The 18944-nt window shown below is 39.4% G+C and overlaps 1 protein-coding gene across 3 annotated transcripts in view; it reads left to right on the top strand.

Annotated features, from left to right (window-relative positions):
- The window catches only part of clmpb (CXADR like membrane protein b), a 93682-nt gene that overhangs the window by 65480 nt on the left and 9258 nt on the right, over positions 1–18944 (top strand). For all 3 annotated transcript variants that reach the window (XM_061782448.1, XM_061782450.1, XM_061782449.1), the window contains 3 exons: positions 5449–5600; positions 11811–12015; positions 15733–15900. In XM_061782448.1, coding sequence (XP_061638432.1) covers positions 5449–5600; positions 11811–12015; positions 15733–15900 — 525 coding nt within the window. The remainder of the gene's footprint in view (positions 1–5448; positions 5601–11810; positions 12016–15732; positions 15901–18944) is intronic.

The raw sequence follows: 18944 nt of genomic DNA, 5'->3' as shown, positions 1-18944 counted from the left end.
ATGATCAATTCAGTACAATATATAGGAAGTGTCAAGCATTTGGAAGATGCGCAGTGGCATACATTGTGCTCATCTAGAGTTGTAACTTTTTTTGTCATGTCAAGTTAAACTAAGCAATTATTGACTTTGAAAATCATACGGTTTTGATACAGATATTGGATTCTGCTGAATTTTACAGGCCTGTCTTAATGTTATGGCGGCCAATGTAATTTTTACATGATCATGAACGTGCTGGCTTGACTTTCCTTGTTTGTGGGTGGGTCTGTTGAAAAGTCGTTTCATGGAAATTGTTTTATAGTGTGTTGTGTTGGAAAAAAGATTACAGTGCCCCCCACTTTATCCGGTCAACCGTGCCATATCTATTGGGAGACTCCAGGATTTACAGAGCCTACAGTCGGCGCAGTTGAGGAGGTGGGAGGTGAAAAGGGGGCACAGAGGGCTCTTATCAAGCCTTTGGCACACTGCAGGATTCCGCACTGAGTATCTGACGTGCTTGACTGATTACAGAGACTGAGGAGTCAAGGGAAGACATTCGACATAGCATCAAGGCCCCACCATCAACCATTAACCCCTACCGTGAAGTTCAGTCCACCGTATACACATGAACCCGAAACCCTAAAGAGGAATGCCGCTGCATCAAAAAGTCGTAGACATCCAATCAATGTCCCATATTTTCTGCTGACCGGTGATTTAAAGTTCCAATAACAACAGGACATCAAAAACAGTTCCTGTCAAGAGAGACAAAAAGTCTCTGCTGTCAAGTATTTTTTCTCTTTTCACCCAGATTGACAGTGACTGTAATGAAAAGAAAAAAAAACAGATGCAACAAAAGTCAGAGAACTGCTGAAAGCAGGCAAATGATGGCACGCGCATGCTTGAAAAAGCTGTTTATGGACGGCTGCTCTTCTCCTTTGTGTCCTGCGTCAGCGCTGACAGTTTGGCTTCGCAGCACTGAGCTGACATTTTCATTGGCCCACAGCTCACTTGTGGGACTGCTCGAGTAAGGATGGACCAGGAAACGAGTGGACAGGTGCCCACTGGGTGCTGACGCATTTTCAGACCACATTGGCTCTCTCCACAACATTTGACAGTATAAACACATTTACACCAAGCACTTTGGTTTCCGCTAAGGCAGGGGTGTCAAACTCAAATTCACGGTGGGCCAAAATTAAAAATTGTGAAAAATTGTGAAAACGTGGGTTTACTGAATTTCTCTCACTTTTACAACTTTTGGTATCAAAAATGTGGACAAAACAAAAGCGAAAATAGGTCTGTAGTCTCCTGCTTTGTAAGGAATTCTGTCCACAGAGCAAAATTATCAAGACATAGCACAGTGTTTAAAGCTTTTTCTCTCCACCTTGGTTATTTATTCAAAGCCAACAGGAGGAACTATTAATCAGCATACTAATGAATAAAAGAGCCACGTATACACAACATATACAACCTGGGACCAAATGATCATGTGCTCGGGTGATAACTTTATTTTAAGCACTTACAAGCCCCACAAGCTGTTGAGTCACACTGCAATTAAATTAAAGGCAGGTAGTTAAGTTAAATGTTGAAGAGCCAAAAATATCCTGCCACGTTTTAGTGTGCAAGCCCGCTGAAGAGCTCTGCAGTATTTTAACCATGTTTGGACCAGGTGGTCGGAGTCCACTATCTCAGCAATGGGTGCACACACACAACTTTCAGGACACCTCTGTGACGCCCCTGGCAAATTCTACTCAAGCCCCCATGCGGTCCAACATACTCTAGTGTATTAGAACTGCTGCTCCCCCACAGAGACTTGGGATGCGACAGTCTGGCCCGTGCCCAGAGTCACTCATTAAAAGCACCCACACTAGTTATAGCTATGTTTTTTTACTGCCACATGAGCACTTAACAGAGTAGCCTGGGGTTTGTTTTGTTATTTATTTAGGACTTAGGTTTAAAGTAGTGCTAAGATTTAGTCGAATTAACAGGGAAAAAGATTTTGCAGTTTTTGGTCATGTGTTATTCAGATATCAGGCTGATGTCAGATGAGCTCTGTAGCAGAAGAAAAGTCATAATTGTATGGAGAAGCCATCGTACAGTATGATGTAATTTAGGTGTTTTTAGTTGTTGTTGTTTCGAGGAAACCCAATAGAGCGACAATGATCAGTTATTAGGATCTATGGTTTAGTCATTAGAATGGGTGAATGCTAATCCAATTTGTTGTGATTTAGATTTTTTTTCCCCCACAATATAACAAGAAATAATATGTTCCATAGTTAAACTGTAATCACCATAGCATATTTGCACAATTCTCAAGCAAAAGCAATATGTCTAATAAATTAACCACCATTGTAACATGAAAAGAAATAAAATGTGCAGTCGAAGGTGAGGGTGAGTCGTGTCGCAGTTGCCTTAATTCTTCGTCTTAATTGCCATCCAGTTACCCATGGTTAATAGTGAAACATAAAAACAACAACACTGGTAGCAAGCGACGGCACATATGTTTTAGTATCGCCAAAAAGCCAAAATAAAAGCAAATGATGTGCAGGGTTGCTCATTTTCCTCATTTTGACACATCCCAGTTTTATAAAAGTAAAGAACAATAAAGAAAATATTGTTCAAAGATATCATTTTAAATCATATATATACTATATTGTTAAAAATAACTATACGTGCTTACATGTTCAAAGTGCCTTTCAGAGCACCTTGTTAAGAAAGTGAGGATGGACGTGATGACTTAATGTACAAAAGTGAATAGAGTAAAATAGCATTTCACAATTGCACAAAATACAGCAACTAAATTTCACTCATCTTGAAACAAATTATCAAAAAGGTTAAATGCACATATGGCAAAGATGCTCCTAACTTTCAACAACAACCCAGGCTAAACCTAGCTCCTTTTAAACTCTCAGCCGCGACGTCAACATAATTTCTTAAAACCAATTTCTATTTAGACAGGGATTTAGCGCCATCTTGTGGAATCTTAGAGCATCATTAATAGGGCATAAAAAACTGTGAGTAGGGGAGCTTTCAGCAGATAACAGAGGATAACTGTAATATCTAATTTGAACCATGCCTGTCATCCATCCATACATTTTCCGTAACGCTTTATCCTCACAAGGGTCGTGGGCATAATGGAGCCTATCCCAGCTATCTTCGGGCGAGAGGCGGAGTACACCCTGAACTGGTCGCCATCCAATTGCAGGGCACATAGAAACAAACAACCATTCGTGCACATATTCACACCAAGGGCAATTTAGAGTCTTCAATCAACCTACCATTCATGTTTTTGGGATGTGGGAGGAAACCGGAGTACCCGGAGAAAACCCACACAGGCACGGGGAGAACATGCAAACTCCACACATGCGGTGCCTGGATTTGAACCCCGGTCCTCAGAACTGTGAAGCAGATAGCCTAAAGCCTAACCAGTCATCCACCGTGCCGCCCCATGCCTGTCAAAATAATGTAATTTTCCCAGAAAAAGGCAAGTCTGACATGGCATGCATTTTAAATATTTCACAGTATACGGGGTCCTCGATTTATGACAGACTTCAGCTCCTACGGCTGCGATGTAACCTGAATCACTTAGTATGCCCGATGCTGCTGTAGTCAATCACTCTTTTTGACGAACATGTCCTCTTTTTTGAGACCTAAAAATCACACCCCCGCCGCGGTTGTTACCGCTGCTTATAAAGTCTTTTTTGGCCAAAATACACAGACATGAAGACAGCTCACTTACCTTGAACTAGTCACAACGCCAAATATCTTCACTAAATAACAGTTTGTTACAGTGTTAAAGGGCAATAATAACATGCAAATACATTAATTATTTAACGTTAAACTAAAAAGTCGAAACAACAGTTACAGCCACATTTGTTGCAAATGAATACATTTAAGGCTGGAGCTTAATGTTCTAGAAATTACAAAGTTGTCTATTACGTTTCTCTCTTCCTACTTACAAGCATTTACAAAAACACATTTTCTCTTGTTATTTTTGTAGATATTTCTCAACATCCTAAATAATTCAAATGCAGATGGAATACACTTAAAGCACCTCTTTGCTAGAGAAAAATGTCGGAAATGAAACTTCTTGATAAACTGTCAAACTACTGAATGCTAAAATAAAAGGAGATAAAAGGAAAATGTTGCTTGGTCAGTGAGTAAAATCCAGGAGAAATCTTCTGTTGCTGAATCAATCTCTTTCAAGTGGGGAAGCTGCACATATTTGCAATAACTTGACAACTTTTAACATGGAAAACATAGACAACATTGATTGAAATTTAAAGAAACGCCTTATTAGTGTTATTACAAATGACAATAGCAAATTGTCTGGCTGATCGATATACTGTTCGCTCTCTGTTGGGGTAGGGGTAAATTTATTGATGTGACCCCACAGAACTTTGGAAACACGTCAAAATTGCCAAAACCGTCAAGAACACAGGGAAGAAGAAAAAAGAGGGAAAATGGGAGAAAGAGATGTCATGTTGTTGTTACTTTTGGTTTGTCCCATTAGGTGTCGCAACACCACGTATGATATGTTTGGCAGTAACGATACAGTAATGAAATAGAAATTTTCTATTTTAAATTGTGTGACATATTATCTTGTAAATTCAAGGCAGTGTTAAAAACTATTGGTATTTGACTTTTTTGTAAGCCTATGTAAATCGTTGCTGTGGGGTCGCCATATAAAATCTCACCTAGGGCGCCACATTGGCTATGGCCAGCCCTGCTGTGCATTGTGTAATAAACAATCACTTTCTTCGATTTGTTGAGAATAGCAGTCGCAGTTAAATGCTTTTGCATAGCCTGACTGCTCTTTGATTGAATCACCAGCTACAAATTACTGTTTGGTGAGAGACATTGATGATTCAAAAGTAACTATTGTTGGAGAGAAAAAGTAACCGCAGTCTAATTACTTTCCTGGACAAGGTAACGCGTTACTTCACTCGTTACTCAAAATGGCAGATTTTTGGAGTAACACGTTACTTATTAATCGAGTACATTGTAACGCGTTACCGGCATCACTGTTCATGAGGTCGGTTAAATGTTTGACACAATATTGTTCCTGAAAATTGTACTCAAATTCAGAATTATACCTCGGAGGCATGTATTCCTGTAGTCTCTTACATTCACTGGCTTGATTTGTAGTTTCTGACCATGTCTTTGGCAAGTTAGAACTGTACGTTGAAGTTAATGACACTTCAGTGGACTGAAAAATAAAATGAAATTATACCTTACTGTTGCTTTAATACTTACAAGAGAATCTAAAAAAAATTCAATTTTGTCAGCTTTTTCCACGTTTCATCTTCTTCCTGACGGTAATTGAGATTCGACGTGTCAGGTCCCTCTATGTCTTCTGTCACAGTTTCCTCTCACTGCAGGCTTTTTTATCCAATTTACAACATCCGTCTCGTGTCTTCCGTCTGGTTGGAGCTATCTGACATTTTTCTCTTCTGTTTCTTTCTCTGCGTCCAGTTCTCCTCAGTCCGCTGTCAGGAGGTGCCCAGACTGAGATGAAGAAGGTAGTCGGGGACAACGCCACCTTACCTTGCCACCACCAGTTCCAATCATCCGGCTCGATTGATATTGAGTGGCTCCTGCAGAAACCAAACTCCAAACAGAAAGTGGTGAGAAGAGATGTTTATTTTCTCAATTGTTGTCTTAGAACTCTCATGAATTGTGTTCTTACTGCAATTCAGCCAATCAGATCATTGATCCCACCCACTACCTCTTTGATGAGTGACTTTGAAAGATTCATTTCTGGATTTGATACATTATTTTGCATTCAATCATCCATCCATCCATTTTCTGAGCCGCTTCTCCTCACTAGGGTCGCAGGCGTGCTGGAGCCTATCCCAGCTATCATCGGGCAGGAGGGAGGGTACACCCTGAACTGGTTGCCAGCCAATCGCACGGCACATACAAACAAACAACCATTCGCACTCACATTCACACCTAAGGGCAATTTAGAGTTGTCAATTAACCTACCATGCACGTTTTTGGGATGTGGGAGGAAACCGGAGTGACCGGAGAAAACCCACGCAGGCACGGGGAGAACATGCAAACTCCATACAGGCGGGGCCGGGGATTGAACCCCGGTCCTCAGAACTGTGAGGCAGACACTCTAACCAGTCGAACACCGTGCCGCTGCATTCATTCATATATTGTTTATATTTATTGGATTTCTATTTATTAAAAAATAAGAATTTTATCATTTCACACTCTAGAAATAGTACACTACACAACTCCTTTTCATTGTGTTTATACTTTATATCATTGAATATCTGTGTGCTGGGAGTAATCACGTGGTTGCCAAATATGGTTTCTTGTTGTCTACAAGATGAATGCAAACATGCATATAACAGTACTATTCTTGTATTCGTTCATGTTTTTTTTTAATTGCATTTGCATTAGTAATGAAAGAACACTGTCAATGGAAGAAGTGACTACTGCAATTTAAGAAACAGTATATTGTGAGAGGCTGAAGCAAAATAATGTTAGTATTATTAAGGTACAGTGCCGGTAAGGGACAGTTCAGAACTCTGAGCCCAGAGAGATAACTCCAACACTGCAATACTAATCATTGTATGCAGAATTATAGAGCTATAGATTTAATATAAGACAGAAACGACATTAAGTAAAGAACATTGACCATAAACGGCTTCAAAGCAAGCTTGATTACATTTCTACTGGGATTTCAGAACACTTTTGTTTATGCTGCAGGCCAAACATCAACATGAGCTTCAATGTTCATGTTACTGAATTCTCAGGCAAGTGACATTTTGTCCCTTGTTAGTATGTACCAAAATATAATGGAATCATAATGGATGTGCGGAGACCCAAACGCTGTCTCTGAGCAATAATTTCATTAACCTTGTTATTCGACATTTAGTCTTGCAGCACACGCATACAACTTGATCTGTTGCTGACATTATAAATAAAATGAAACATTTATTTCAAATCATACTCAGCATTGATGGCGTGTGATATCCTGAAATGTCCAAAATGTACCAGGAAATCTGTTGCTAGACCACTTTAGTCTTGAAGTCCGTGGAAAGGATTTAAATTGATCTTTTACCACAAATAATATCTGTTGACAACTCAAGCCACAGCTCACATTTGCATATTTGTATGCATTTTACACTCATGATAGGCTTTAGGCCACATTGCAACACGACCAAATAGGCCTACAGAGCGATATCCTCCTTCAGATGAGGAAGATTCAGTGCCACATGTTGTGTTTTCAGTCACGAAATAAGTCGAAGTCTATGCATTACGTTAACACACGCCGCCATGATGCTGCAAGAGCCAAATAAAAGCCTATCAAATAATTCATAAACATCAATGCTCAGGCTGTTATTTTGAAGTTGGCCCTTGCAGCGCGTTGGCGGCGCGTAACCGGCATTGTGACGGCTAGCTGGACTTCAACTTGAGGCTGAAGTTGCTAAGTTGAATAAATAAATAGTGTCCATGCAGTGTAATTGTGAATGTGGCCTTCCTGTGCCTATCTTGGTCTTCATTTTGGTCTCTTTTCTCTTGGAGCTTAAATTCATGATTGACAGCAATCACCAGCAATATAAAAGCTACTATTATTCCTTTCGTGTACAGCACCAGTACACAAATGGCAGACAACGCCTTTGTGCATGCCAAGTGTTATTTTTTGTCCAAAACTATACAAAATGTTGCTTTATACAGTATGGAATTTTTATTTTTTTTTTAGTTTGAATTTTTCAAACGAGCATCGTCTATGAGGAAACCGGCAAGTTGGCACACTTCTGTGATGAGCAGCCAACATGGATGCACCGATTCACTCGAAAAATTTGACGTAAAAGTGCAATAAATCAACATAGAAGTCTAATTATCCAGCTAATTCAATTCCTTCCTATCAATCAAGTCATACAATACACAATAATTTGGCCAGTGTCCTTTTGAACAATGACACAATAGTTTCTTTTATCTCAAATAACTTATGCCGTCATAGGTTGAGAAACTTTCTTCACACAAAATGAACACAACATCAGCGTGTCAAATCTCACTAGCTGCCTGGTAAAGAGAAGTGATATCTTATATACTGAATTTGGAAGTCATTTGTTTGTGTCCTGGTGCGTTAGCACATGGAAGTTCAACACAGCGACAAAGAAAAGAGCAGGAAGAGGATGGGAAGAAGGGAATGGAGTTTTCGAATGAAAGCGTCTGTCTGAAGCTTTCATGATTCAGAGGGGGGTGAACTGCCACAATGCGATGAATATTTAACGGGAAGATAACATTGAAGGCGCCATTAATTAAAATCAAACATCTGAAAATTTGATTAGGTTGAAGAGAGCGCGCCTGTAACCGAATGAATAAATCATTCTTTTGTACTGTCAGAGAGAGAAAGTGCATCTTGCAACATTGCGCCCCTCTTCGCTATTGTGTAGGCTACGTTTGTTCAGATCCATGAGAGGCCAGACCACAAGTTCTAGGTCATGCTGTCATCACTAAAATACGCTCCCCGATTACAACATCAGGTACACCATCAGAATTGAATAAACTCTGTATTTTTTTTCAATTTGTTGGGGTTGTAATTTGCACCGGTAAAGAAGTGTCCACCTACATAATATTGGAAAACACTCTTAGTATAATGCAAAGCAGTTCTACTCCACTGAAAACAACAATGACAGTAAAAATAAAAAAATAAAAAAAGAATATTTACATGACTGCTACTACTCCTGAAAGTGTAAATCACTGAACATATTGGTATTTTGTAAAGACAAAATTGTACATCTGTAGCTAATGAACTGTCTGTTTGGTGATAGTCCCAGTAAGTGTTAGTTTAGACAGACTTTCTGACACCAAAATCTCACTCACCAAGCGCATGTCCAAGGGCACACCCACGTGTCGGTATGCCCATCTTGGCGCAGGCCCGTCTGCCAAATTGGCGAACATGCCAGCGAGCCTTGCACTTGCACAGACATCAAGATGTGCCGCCATTTGAGCTCCAGCGCATGTTGCATGCGCATAAAGTCCAAATATTACAAGAAAACAGCTGGAATATTATGAGAAAAAAGAAGCATTCAAAGAATAGTTTTTAAATCCATTATTTCAATTAATCGTTAGATGTTTTTTTTGTTTTGTTTTTTTTACCAATTTACGCATTTTATTTTATAACAACAAGAATAATGTTTGAATATTACGACGAAACCATTGAAGTATAATGCAGTACTGACAAATCCTAGTCCTAATTTTAGAAGAGTAAAAAATGTTTTTTCATATTATGTTAATATAATACAACATTCTTATAATATTGTGATTTTTTTATATTACAACTTCTTGTAAATGTATAACTTTGTCACATAAATTCTGACTTTACTATTTACTAGTTGTATTATTGTAACATTTCTATTCATTTTTATTATTTTTGCAATTGTACTTTTTTAGTGTGACTCAAAATTAAATTGAGGATTTTGTTTTTGCACAAGACCAAAAGAAGTTTGAAACATAACATAATCTGATATTTTGTTTGGAAATATTTAATTTCTGGATAGAAATAAAAGTTTTCCCATTAAATAAGTCCTTTAAAAATGTTGAAAAAGCCTTCAGAGGACATAAACATTCCATGTCAGCATTAAATCACTGCATCCTTTGAAACAACAGCCTTTAGCCATTTTGCAAAAATTCTTTTTACTGGAACTTTGGCTCTATTACACTCTGTATAATGTATCTTTACATCCATGCACAAGGACAGTAAATTATGTACAGATGCCTGTGAGCAGTAAATTTCCAGGGGCCATACAGTAAACAACAGACATATGCTTATTGGTAGATGTCTTTATAGTACATTTTATTTTTGTGAAACTGCGGCACTGTAATGTAGAGTACGCCAATAAGCATTCATGCTACAAGCCTGACTTTTAGTCTGTGTGGGTTTTTTGTGCATTTGGTGGATATAAGCGGCCGTTCGTCACCTGTGGTCACGGCAGGTGGCGCCTGTTTGGTCGCCAGTGATGCGGTGTGGCACCAGCACTTAGCGGGCCCCATCTGCAGGCTCTCACTCGCCCTGAGTAATAGGCCACTGTGACAGCTGTGTTTGTGTTTGTGGGCATGCATGCAGCCAGAGCGAGGCTCAGAGATATAGATAGAGATGGAATATGGATATTGAGATGGAAATCGTCACTTTTCTTTGCAATACCCCCAACTTTGAACTGCACAACAGTTCAGTTCTAAAGGCATAAGAACAACAACACTTTTAGTCATATTAACATTTTTTGATTATTATTATTGAGCATGCAACACACACAGGCAAAGGCTTGCCCTCAGATCCAGATTATAGCACCCAAATGTTATTTACACTCTTACAAAAAACTGTCTCTTCTTGTTTGTTTGTTTTATTTCTATACAAATATCATGAGGAATTATTCATCTTAAATTATAATAAGCCAGCATTAATAAACCCACTTTTCTATTTTTTACTAACTAAAGAAAGGGTTTTAGTCCAAATAAAAGTCAGGAGGAAAACACAAACAAAGTGCGTGCATTAAATAGAAAGGTAATTTTAATTTTAAACTTAGTTGTAAAAAGATTCACTGGATGTGTGAATGTCTGACTCATTAAGTCAGATACTTTATACAGGCTGTTAACATCCCATCATCGCCACTATGGGTAAAACTCATCTCAGTGTCCGAATACTTTTTATTATTTAGTCAATTTGGCTGTTCTTTGAAAAGATAAAACAAATTAGATTAGGGAATTTGTACATAATCAGCTGGCCGTAATTGCTGGTTATATGTTTTTGCACTTACACAGAGTCACTGTGAAAATGTCATACTTAGTGTACATTATCATCAGTGTGATACAATATTGAATACTTACTAGCTAACTACAAGAAGGATACATTACATATTTCAGAGATGTAGTCATAGGCTGTTTAAAAGAGTGGAAGTATAGTCTCCAATCCCAGGAGCTTCACATTAGTGTTTTCTAATAAGATTCTGGACTTCACCGTTGCTGTCCATATTGTGTTTGGCACTAGTAGTATTTATGCCTGTTACTTGTCCAGTGTTTGTTCAGAAAATAGCTAACAGTTTTCCAAATGAGAGGCAAAGTGTTCTTGCTTAAAGCTGTTTGTCACCATAAATATTAATTCAAATTACTTTCAACACAGTATCACTGCCATTATCATTATTGTAGCATGCTGTAAGTCCACTAGCTTAATGCTTACATACAATGGGAAATGACAGAATTGATCATTATTGCAGAAATTTAAACCATCATACAACTGTTATTTTAACCTAAATAGGACAGTAACATACAATTTGAACATGCAAAAGTAATAACAGGCATATATTTTCTCTGCACTGTGGAAACAATTAAAACTACTTGAGGTTAGCTTTACAGTAGTTTCAGATTAGTTTACTGATCTGTGTCACCCTACTACCACTGTCCCAAAAAAAAAAAAAAAAAAAAATTTATTAAAAAAAGAAAATTCTTGCCATTTGGGATCTTAGTAAAAAAAATGCAATCGCAGTAAATCATGTTCAACACGCTCAACAACTCTTAACTAATAACTATTAGCTAAGAGCAAACAAAACTGTGCCCTAAGTGAGTAATTTGTCCAGTATTAAAACAGTGACATATGAAAATTAGTAATGGTTATATAATCTCAATCCAAATAAAGGTCCCTGAAAACTCCCATACACACAAAATGCAAAAATTAAAATGAGGAAATTTCATCTCTAGGCTGAGGTTGGTGGCCCAGTGCTTGGGGACCACTTAGCTAAATTTGCTTTCGAAGGTTTGAGAGCAGTTCGGTAAGCAACATTAATGACAGTCTCTGATGTGTTCCTTTTCAATATTTCTAGATCATTACGTTCTTCGGTGGCCACGTGTACACTAATGAGGCCACGAGCACTGATGCCAGCCACTTTTCCTTTGCTGGGGAGTACCTGGGTGGAGACGCCTCCCTGCTGATCAGTGACCTGCTGCTGACTGACTCTGGGGAGTACTACTGCAAGGTCAAGACTGGAGGGAAGTACCACTGGAGCCAAGTCAACCTCATTGTGCTGGGTAAGGGTCCTAACTCACACAGACACACACACACACACACACACACACAGGCGCTACACACACTCATGTTGCTGCATGTACACACACACACACATACACACAAACCTCTTGAATGGGTCGTTGGCCGAGTACATTTCCTCTGGCATGCTGACTGCTCTAATGATTAAATTTGATTCAGACTGACTGATTGGATTCTTCTTTTAGTTTGTTGATGAGGTGAGACCAGAAACATGCAACTGATTTATGACTTTGATTCTCAATAAATGTGACTTTGCAGTACATGCATTTGTGGCCTTTTGAGGAAAATGTGCCCTATGAGTAAGGTGAAATCTATAATTACAACTGCCTTCCCTTAAACCCCATATAAGCTTCTTAGGGAAATTATTTACACAAATTGTGTGTGTGTGTGGGGGGGGGGGGGGGGGGGGGGGGTAGCTTGTTTTGGCCTCCTAATCCTCAGCGAAGTCATTATTGTCTATTTCATCTTCCTATTTTTCATTATTTTTGTTTTCCCTCATTTGTCCAAGCTTTAGAGTTAGCTCAGTGGAAATGTGCATCATTGCCTGCTCAATGCCAAACATTTCAACAAACAATTCTGAAGGACAAACAGCAAAAAACGGTGGCGAGCATACCACTCAAGCCAGGCACAAAGTCCGGCGGGAAGAGTGAGATCATCTCAGTGACAGAAAAGCGGCGATTTATTAAAACATCATGGGAGATTAGTTCGGTCCGCGGTTATTGGTTTTCTAATAGAACAGTCTGTTAATCCTCTCACTCTCATCTCTCTTCCATAAAGACATTTCAGTGAGTTAATGCCTCCATTTTTACAAATTGCCCTCAGCTTTCGCGGTGACACTTTCGATTTTGAGAGAGACGGACATTTGCATTTCGTTCCCCAAGATAATAGCTTGGTGCCAGGCAGGTTGTTTATGCGCCTGCCTCCCGTGAATTGTGAATGCTTCTTTTTATGAGCCACTTTCCTGAAACACACCTGATTGTGGATTTAAAATTGTAGATTTACAACTGCGTGCATGCATGAACTGTATATTGTTGTGAGCGGCTTCATAGTAGTTGCATGTGTATGTGCAGCTTTTATTCCTGCTTTGTTAGTTCGAGCTGACCCTGACTAAGCAACAAGATTGGGGTTTAAATCTTTGCTTTGGCCTTGAAGATATTCTCCCTGTGCTTGCATATTCCAAAAACATGCATGTTAGGTTTATTGAAGAGTTGAGAAGAATTGTCCATAGGTGTGAATGTGAGTGTGAATGATTGTTTCTATACAGTGGAATGTGAGTGTGAATGTTTCTATACAGTTTCTGCCCTATTATTAACTGGCAACCAGTCCTATGTTGTAGTTTAACTGTGAAACAACAACTTACTCCTGGTCTTTTGAACATCCTTCAATAGATTAGGTTAGAAATTATTTTGGGAATCGATAGTTTTGTCTCAAAATCAATTGAATAATTAATTATTTATTTAGAAAATAGTTTTTAACCAGTTTTCAAATGTATTTTAAGTCACATGTAAACAAATTCTCTATAAGATTAAAATAAGCTACCTAACGAGAATGCAGCTTTAGCGACATGCTGCATCGCCGCAGAAAATCAGCCCCAGCCAAACGCACAAAAGACGACACTGTGACTACGACAAAATAGAAAAGGACGGTTTAAAAATAGCTCGCCACTGATCTAAAAATACGCTGTTGGGATAGAAGCCGAGCTATTTTTGCTTTTTTATAGCTCAGAAAAGCTGTCCGGTGTAAAGGCAGAGAGGCAGTGCACGTTTCAGCAGCATCCAGCACTTCTCTTTTGTGGTTCTCTGTGTTGAGCTGCTGGACTGAAACCTTTGAGCTGTGACGGGAAGAAAAAAATAGAAAATAACAGTATTCACAGCCAGCTTAGCAGGCATATTGAACAGGTCTCCATCGACTGTTTAAACTCGCTGCAGTCTCGAACTGAGCCCGCCTATTCCTCATCTATGGATATATATTGACTGAATCGAACTGTTTGTCTCATGTTTAAATCCCTTTATGTCCATCCATGTTTATTATTTATACATCGCAAACATTCTGATCAACTCACAAGGCAGCCTGGGAAATGGGTTGCTGCTGGGTCACTGCAATGAGCAAAATGTATACAACAAAAAGTGTTTCACTTTAAGGTCTGCAAGCTTTTATTTATACCACTTTTCTATACCACTGGATAGATTGGATTTATAGTCTTGATGCGCTCACAAAGAATACATTTCTGGCGCAGAACAATAAGTCACAGTTTTATCTGGTACATGTTCACATTTCACAGGTTTATAACAGTACAAGAGGTGTCAACATGAACCATAAATGGTGTTACATTTTTGAAGTAGTTTTTGTTTTCTAAATTTCAAATAAATCAACAAGAAGACTGCTGGATGTAATGGTTGACAACCAAGCTTACTTTCTAAGTCTGGTTGACACACCGGCACGGTTCACGACTGGTTAGCACATCTGCCTAACAGTTCTGGGGACCGGGGTTTGAATCCCGGCCCCGCCTGTGTGGAGTTTGCATGTTCTCCCCGTGCCTGAGTGGGTTTTCTCCGGGCACACCGGTTTCCTCCCACATCCGAAAAACATGTGTGGTAGGTTGATTGAAAACTCTAAATTGCCCGTAGGTGTGAATGTGAATGCGAATGATTGTTTGTGTCTATGTTTCACTGCTATTGGCTGGCGAGGGTATAGCCCGCCTCCCGCCCATAGTGAGGATAAGCGGTAAAGAAAATGGATGGATGGATGGATGGATGGCTGCTTGATACACACAGGTCAGTAATCAAACTTATACAGTATGTACTAAAAATTGTGTGGGTGTTTTCAGTGATCAATACTGTATAAGGAGAAATGCCATTTGTGTTGTGTTGCATTTGATTGGACAGTGACACTATGAACTATTTGCAGTGTAAATTGTTGTGAACTGGTGCCATGCAAAAACATGGAGTCTTCCTATCAGAGGAAAATAATCAGGACGCTATTAGGTACCTGTTTTTTGTTGGAAAAATTTACAAAAATTATTAATTTTCTGGTACTACAGTAAACTAGTAACACTATCAGCCTTCAGTGTTTCTGTTGTATCATTGTATTTGTTATTATTTAATTATTTTCTATGAAACAGCTAGATTGTATTGAAAAATATATTGGGCACTTTTTTTTTACTGGATCTTTTCTTTCATTACAATAAGTAGAAACTTAATTGGTCACATAGGAAGTTATTTTATTTATTACAGTAATATTACCAGTTTAATATTGAAAAGTATTGTGTTATTGTGTGAAAGTTGCATGTTTTTCCCTTGCTTGTGCAAATTTTCTGCTCAAGCTTTCTCGCACAATCAAAAACTATATGTAAGGTTAATCTGGTTCACCCATGACCCGAATGAGGCCAAACCCTACAGAAAAAGGATGAATGGCATTGGATGATGCACCCTAGGATATATTATTTCCATTGAAGACCATGAATTTCTAGTTTTAAATAGGAATGTATACACGAATCAAAAGTGCCACAAAAGTGCAAACAGAGGTTGTCTTCACATATTCAGATCTACACATATTGACAATTTCAACTAGCTCCTACTCATGCTCTACTGAAAATATTGTGTTACTATCAAATATTTATGTTGGCTCCATCTTAAATACATCTTGTGTGCTCGTCATACCACTGAGTGACACCAGTTTTTTCCGTGCTACCTTAACAGTGAAACCCTCAAAGCCCATATGTCGGATGGACGGTGACCACCTGGAAGGTAGCGACGTCAAGCTGAGCTGCAAATCCAGTGACGGTTCCGACCCCATCAACTACAAGTGGGAGCGAGTGCTAGACAAAGGCAAGAGCCTTGGCAAACTGCCAAACCTGGCACTTATAGGTAAGGAAAAAAAATGACTTGTCTTGTGGCACACTGATTGGCCATTTAACCCCACTAAAGATGTCTGCAGAGATGTGCTATAAGGATTCATTCTTATAACAGCACTTTTTACGGCCTCCATTTATCCAGTGAAGTCTTTTTATTTATTTATTTATTTATTTTTAATCCTTGACATTATTATAAATGTATACATATATAACATATATATATATATGTTACATCTACATTTGCCATCAAGAGCTGTGTAATAATTAAAATGCAATACCTGGCTCAGGGCATTTCGATTTTCACAATTAGGCCACTGATTCTACATCACTTACAAGCCCAATTCCAATGAAGTTGGGACGTTGTGTTAAACATAAATAAAAACAGAATACAATGATTTGCAAATCATGTTCAACCTATATTTATTTGGATACACTACAAAGACAAGATATTTAATGTTCAAACTGATAAACTTGATTGTTTTTAGCAAATAATCATTAACTTGGAATTTTATGGCTGCAACACGTTCCAAAAAAGCTGGCACAGGTGGCAAAAAAGACGAGAAAGTTGAGGAATGCTCATCAAACACCTGTTTGGAACATCCCACAGGTGAACAGGCTAATTGGGAACAGGTGGGTGCCATGATTGGGTATAAAAGGAGCTTCCCTGAATTGCTCAGTCATTCACAAGCAAAGCTGGGGCGAGGTTCACCTCTTTGTGAACAAGTGCGTGAGAAAATAGTCTAACAGTTTAAGGACAATGTTCCTCAACGTACAATTGCAAGGAATTTAGGGATTTCATCATCTACGGTCATAATATCATCAAAAGTTTCAGAGAATCTGGAGAAATCACTGCATGTAAGCGGCAAAGCCAAAAACCAACATTGAATGCCCATGACCTTCGATCCCTCACGCGTCACTGCATCAAAAACTTCAATGTGTAAAGGATATCACCACATGGGCTCAGGAACACTTCAGAAAACCAATGTCAGTAAATACAGTTCGGCGCTACATCCTTAAGTGCAACTTGAAACTCTGCTCTGCAGAGCAAAAGCCATTTATCAATAACACCCAGAAATGCTGCCAGCTTCTCTGGGCCCGAGCTCATCTAAGACGGACTGATGCAAATTGGAAACGTTTTCTGTGGTCCGACGAGTCCATCCATCCATTTTCTGAGCCGCTTCTCCTCACTAGGGTCACGGGTGTGCTGGAGCCTATCCCAGCTATCATCGGACAGGAGGCGGCGTACACCCTGAACTGGTTGCCAGCCAATCGCAGGGCACATACAAACAAACAACCATTCACACTCACATTCACACCTATGGGCAATTTAGAGTCTCCAATTAATGCATGTTTTTGGGATGTGGGAGGAAACCGGAGTGCCCGGAGAAAACCCACGCAGACACGGGGAGAACATGCAAACTCCACACAGGCGGGGCCGGGGATTGAACCCCGGTCCTCAGAACTGTGAGGCTGACGCTCTAACCAGTCAACCACCGTGCCGAATTGTGGACGTCGTCTCCTCCGGGCCAAAGAGGAAAAGAACCATCCAGACCGTGATAGACGCAAAGTTCAAAAGCCAGAATCTGTGACAGTATGGGGCTGTGTTAGTGCCAATGGCGTGGGTAATTTGCATATCTGTGAAGACATAATTTTTCATGGACGTCTCTGCTTATTTCAGCAAGACAATGCCAAACCACATTCTCCACGCGTTACAACAGCGTGGCTTCGGGTACTCGACTGGCCTGCCTGCAGTCCAGACGTGTCTCCAATGGAAAATGTGTGGCGCATTATGAAGCGTAAAATACGACAATGGAGACCGGACTGTAAATCAAGCAAAAATGGGAAAGAATTCCACCTACAAAGCTTCAACAATTAGTGTCCTCAGTTCCAAACGTTTATTGAATGTTGTTAAAAGAAAAGGTGATGTTACACAGTGGTAAACATGACCCTCTCCCAGCTTTTAGGGAATGTGTGGCAGCCATAAAATTCTAAGTTAATGATTATTTGCTAAAAACAATAAAGTTTATCAGTTTGAACATTAAATATCTTGTCTTTGCAGTGTAACACAAAGTCCCAACTTCATTGGAATTGGGGTTGTACATGGTTTGTATGGCCCCCACTTGCATTTCAAGTTAATCATACAGTACTAAGGGTTTTTGCTTTTTTAAGGATGGTTTCCACTTGTAATCCACGGCGAGGAATTATATATACATGAGGATTTGTCGTGATCAGAAGAAGATATCTATGACACTGATATGATAGCTTATATCCAAGTAAATTATACGGTACATGAAAGCTCCCACACTCCATTAAAACAAGATAATGTGACATACAGTGGATTCTGGCTGTTCCTCCTGGAACATAACTAGACAACATCCACGTCTCTCAATAGCGACACAAACCTTTTACAGCATAAACCCAAATGATAAGTCACTTCTTTCTACTTTCGCTGCTCATAATTAAATCTACTTGACTTTTTTTGGGTCCATGGACCGCAGCATCTGTCGATCAGCTCTTTTTTACTGAGCTATATGGAATCAAACACAGATCTTCTTCAAACTCCTAGTAGCATTCGTCTGTAATAGAGCAACGCAAAAGCCTTACTGATTGGGAATGAGATTCAATAATGCATAGCCTAGGAAACCAAGGTCAGAGGTCGGATCAAATTTCCCTTGTAACCTCTCCACTCGTCACAATTACAGACAGCAACAGCAATAATCCTAATGATTTTGAACGAGATCCCAAACAAAATGACCAAGGTAGATTCCTTCACTTCTCAACCTTTTACAAATTCTCTTCCACCACTTTCTGTACCGTTTATCCTCACTAGGGTCATGGGCATCCTGGAGCCTATCCCAGCTATCTTTGGGCAAGAGGCGGAGTAAACCCTAAACTAGTCGCCAGCCAATCACAGGGCACATATAAACAAAGACCCATTCGCACTCACGTTCACACCTACATGCAATTTATAGTCTTCAATCAACCTACCACGCATGTTTTTGGGATGTGCGAGGAAACAAGAGTACCCGGGGAAAACGCACCCAGGCACAGGGAGAA

The sequence above is a fragment of the Phyllopteryx taeniolatus genome, chromosome 8, assembly GCF_024500385.1.
Source record: "Phyllopteryx taeniolatus isolate TA_2022b chromosome 8, UOR_Ptae_1.2, whole genome shotgun sequence".
Classification (NCBI taxonomy): Eukaryota; Metazoa; Chordata; class Actinopteri; order Syngnathiformes; family Syngnathidae; genus Phyllopteryx; species Phyllopteryx taeniolatus.
The sequence above is the reverse complement of the archived record's forward strand: the minus strand, read 5'-3'. Positions and strand labels throughout refer to the sequence as shown.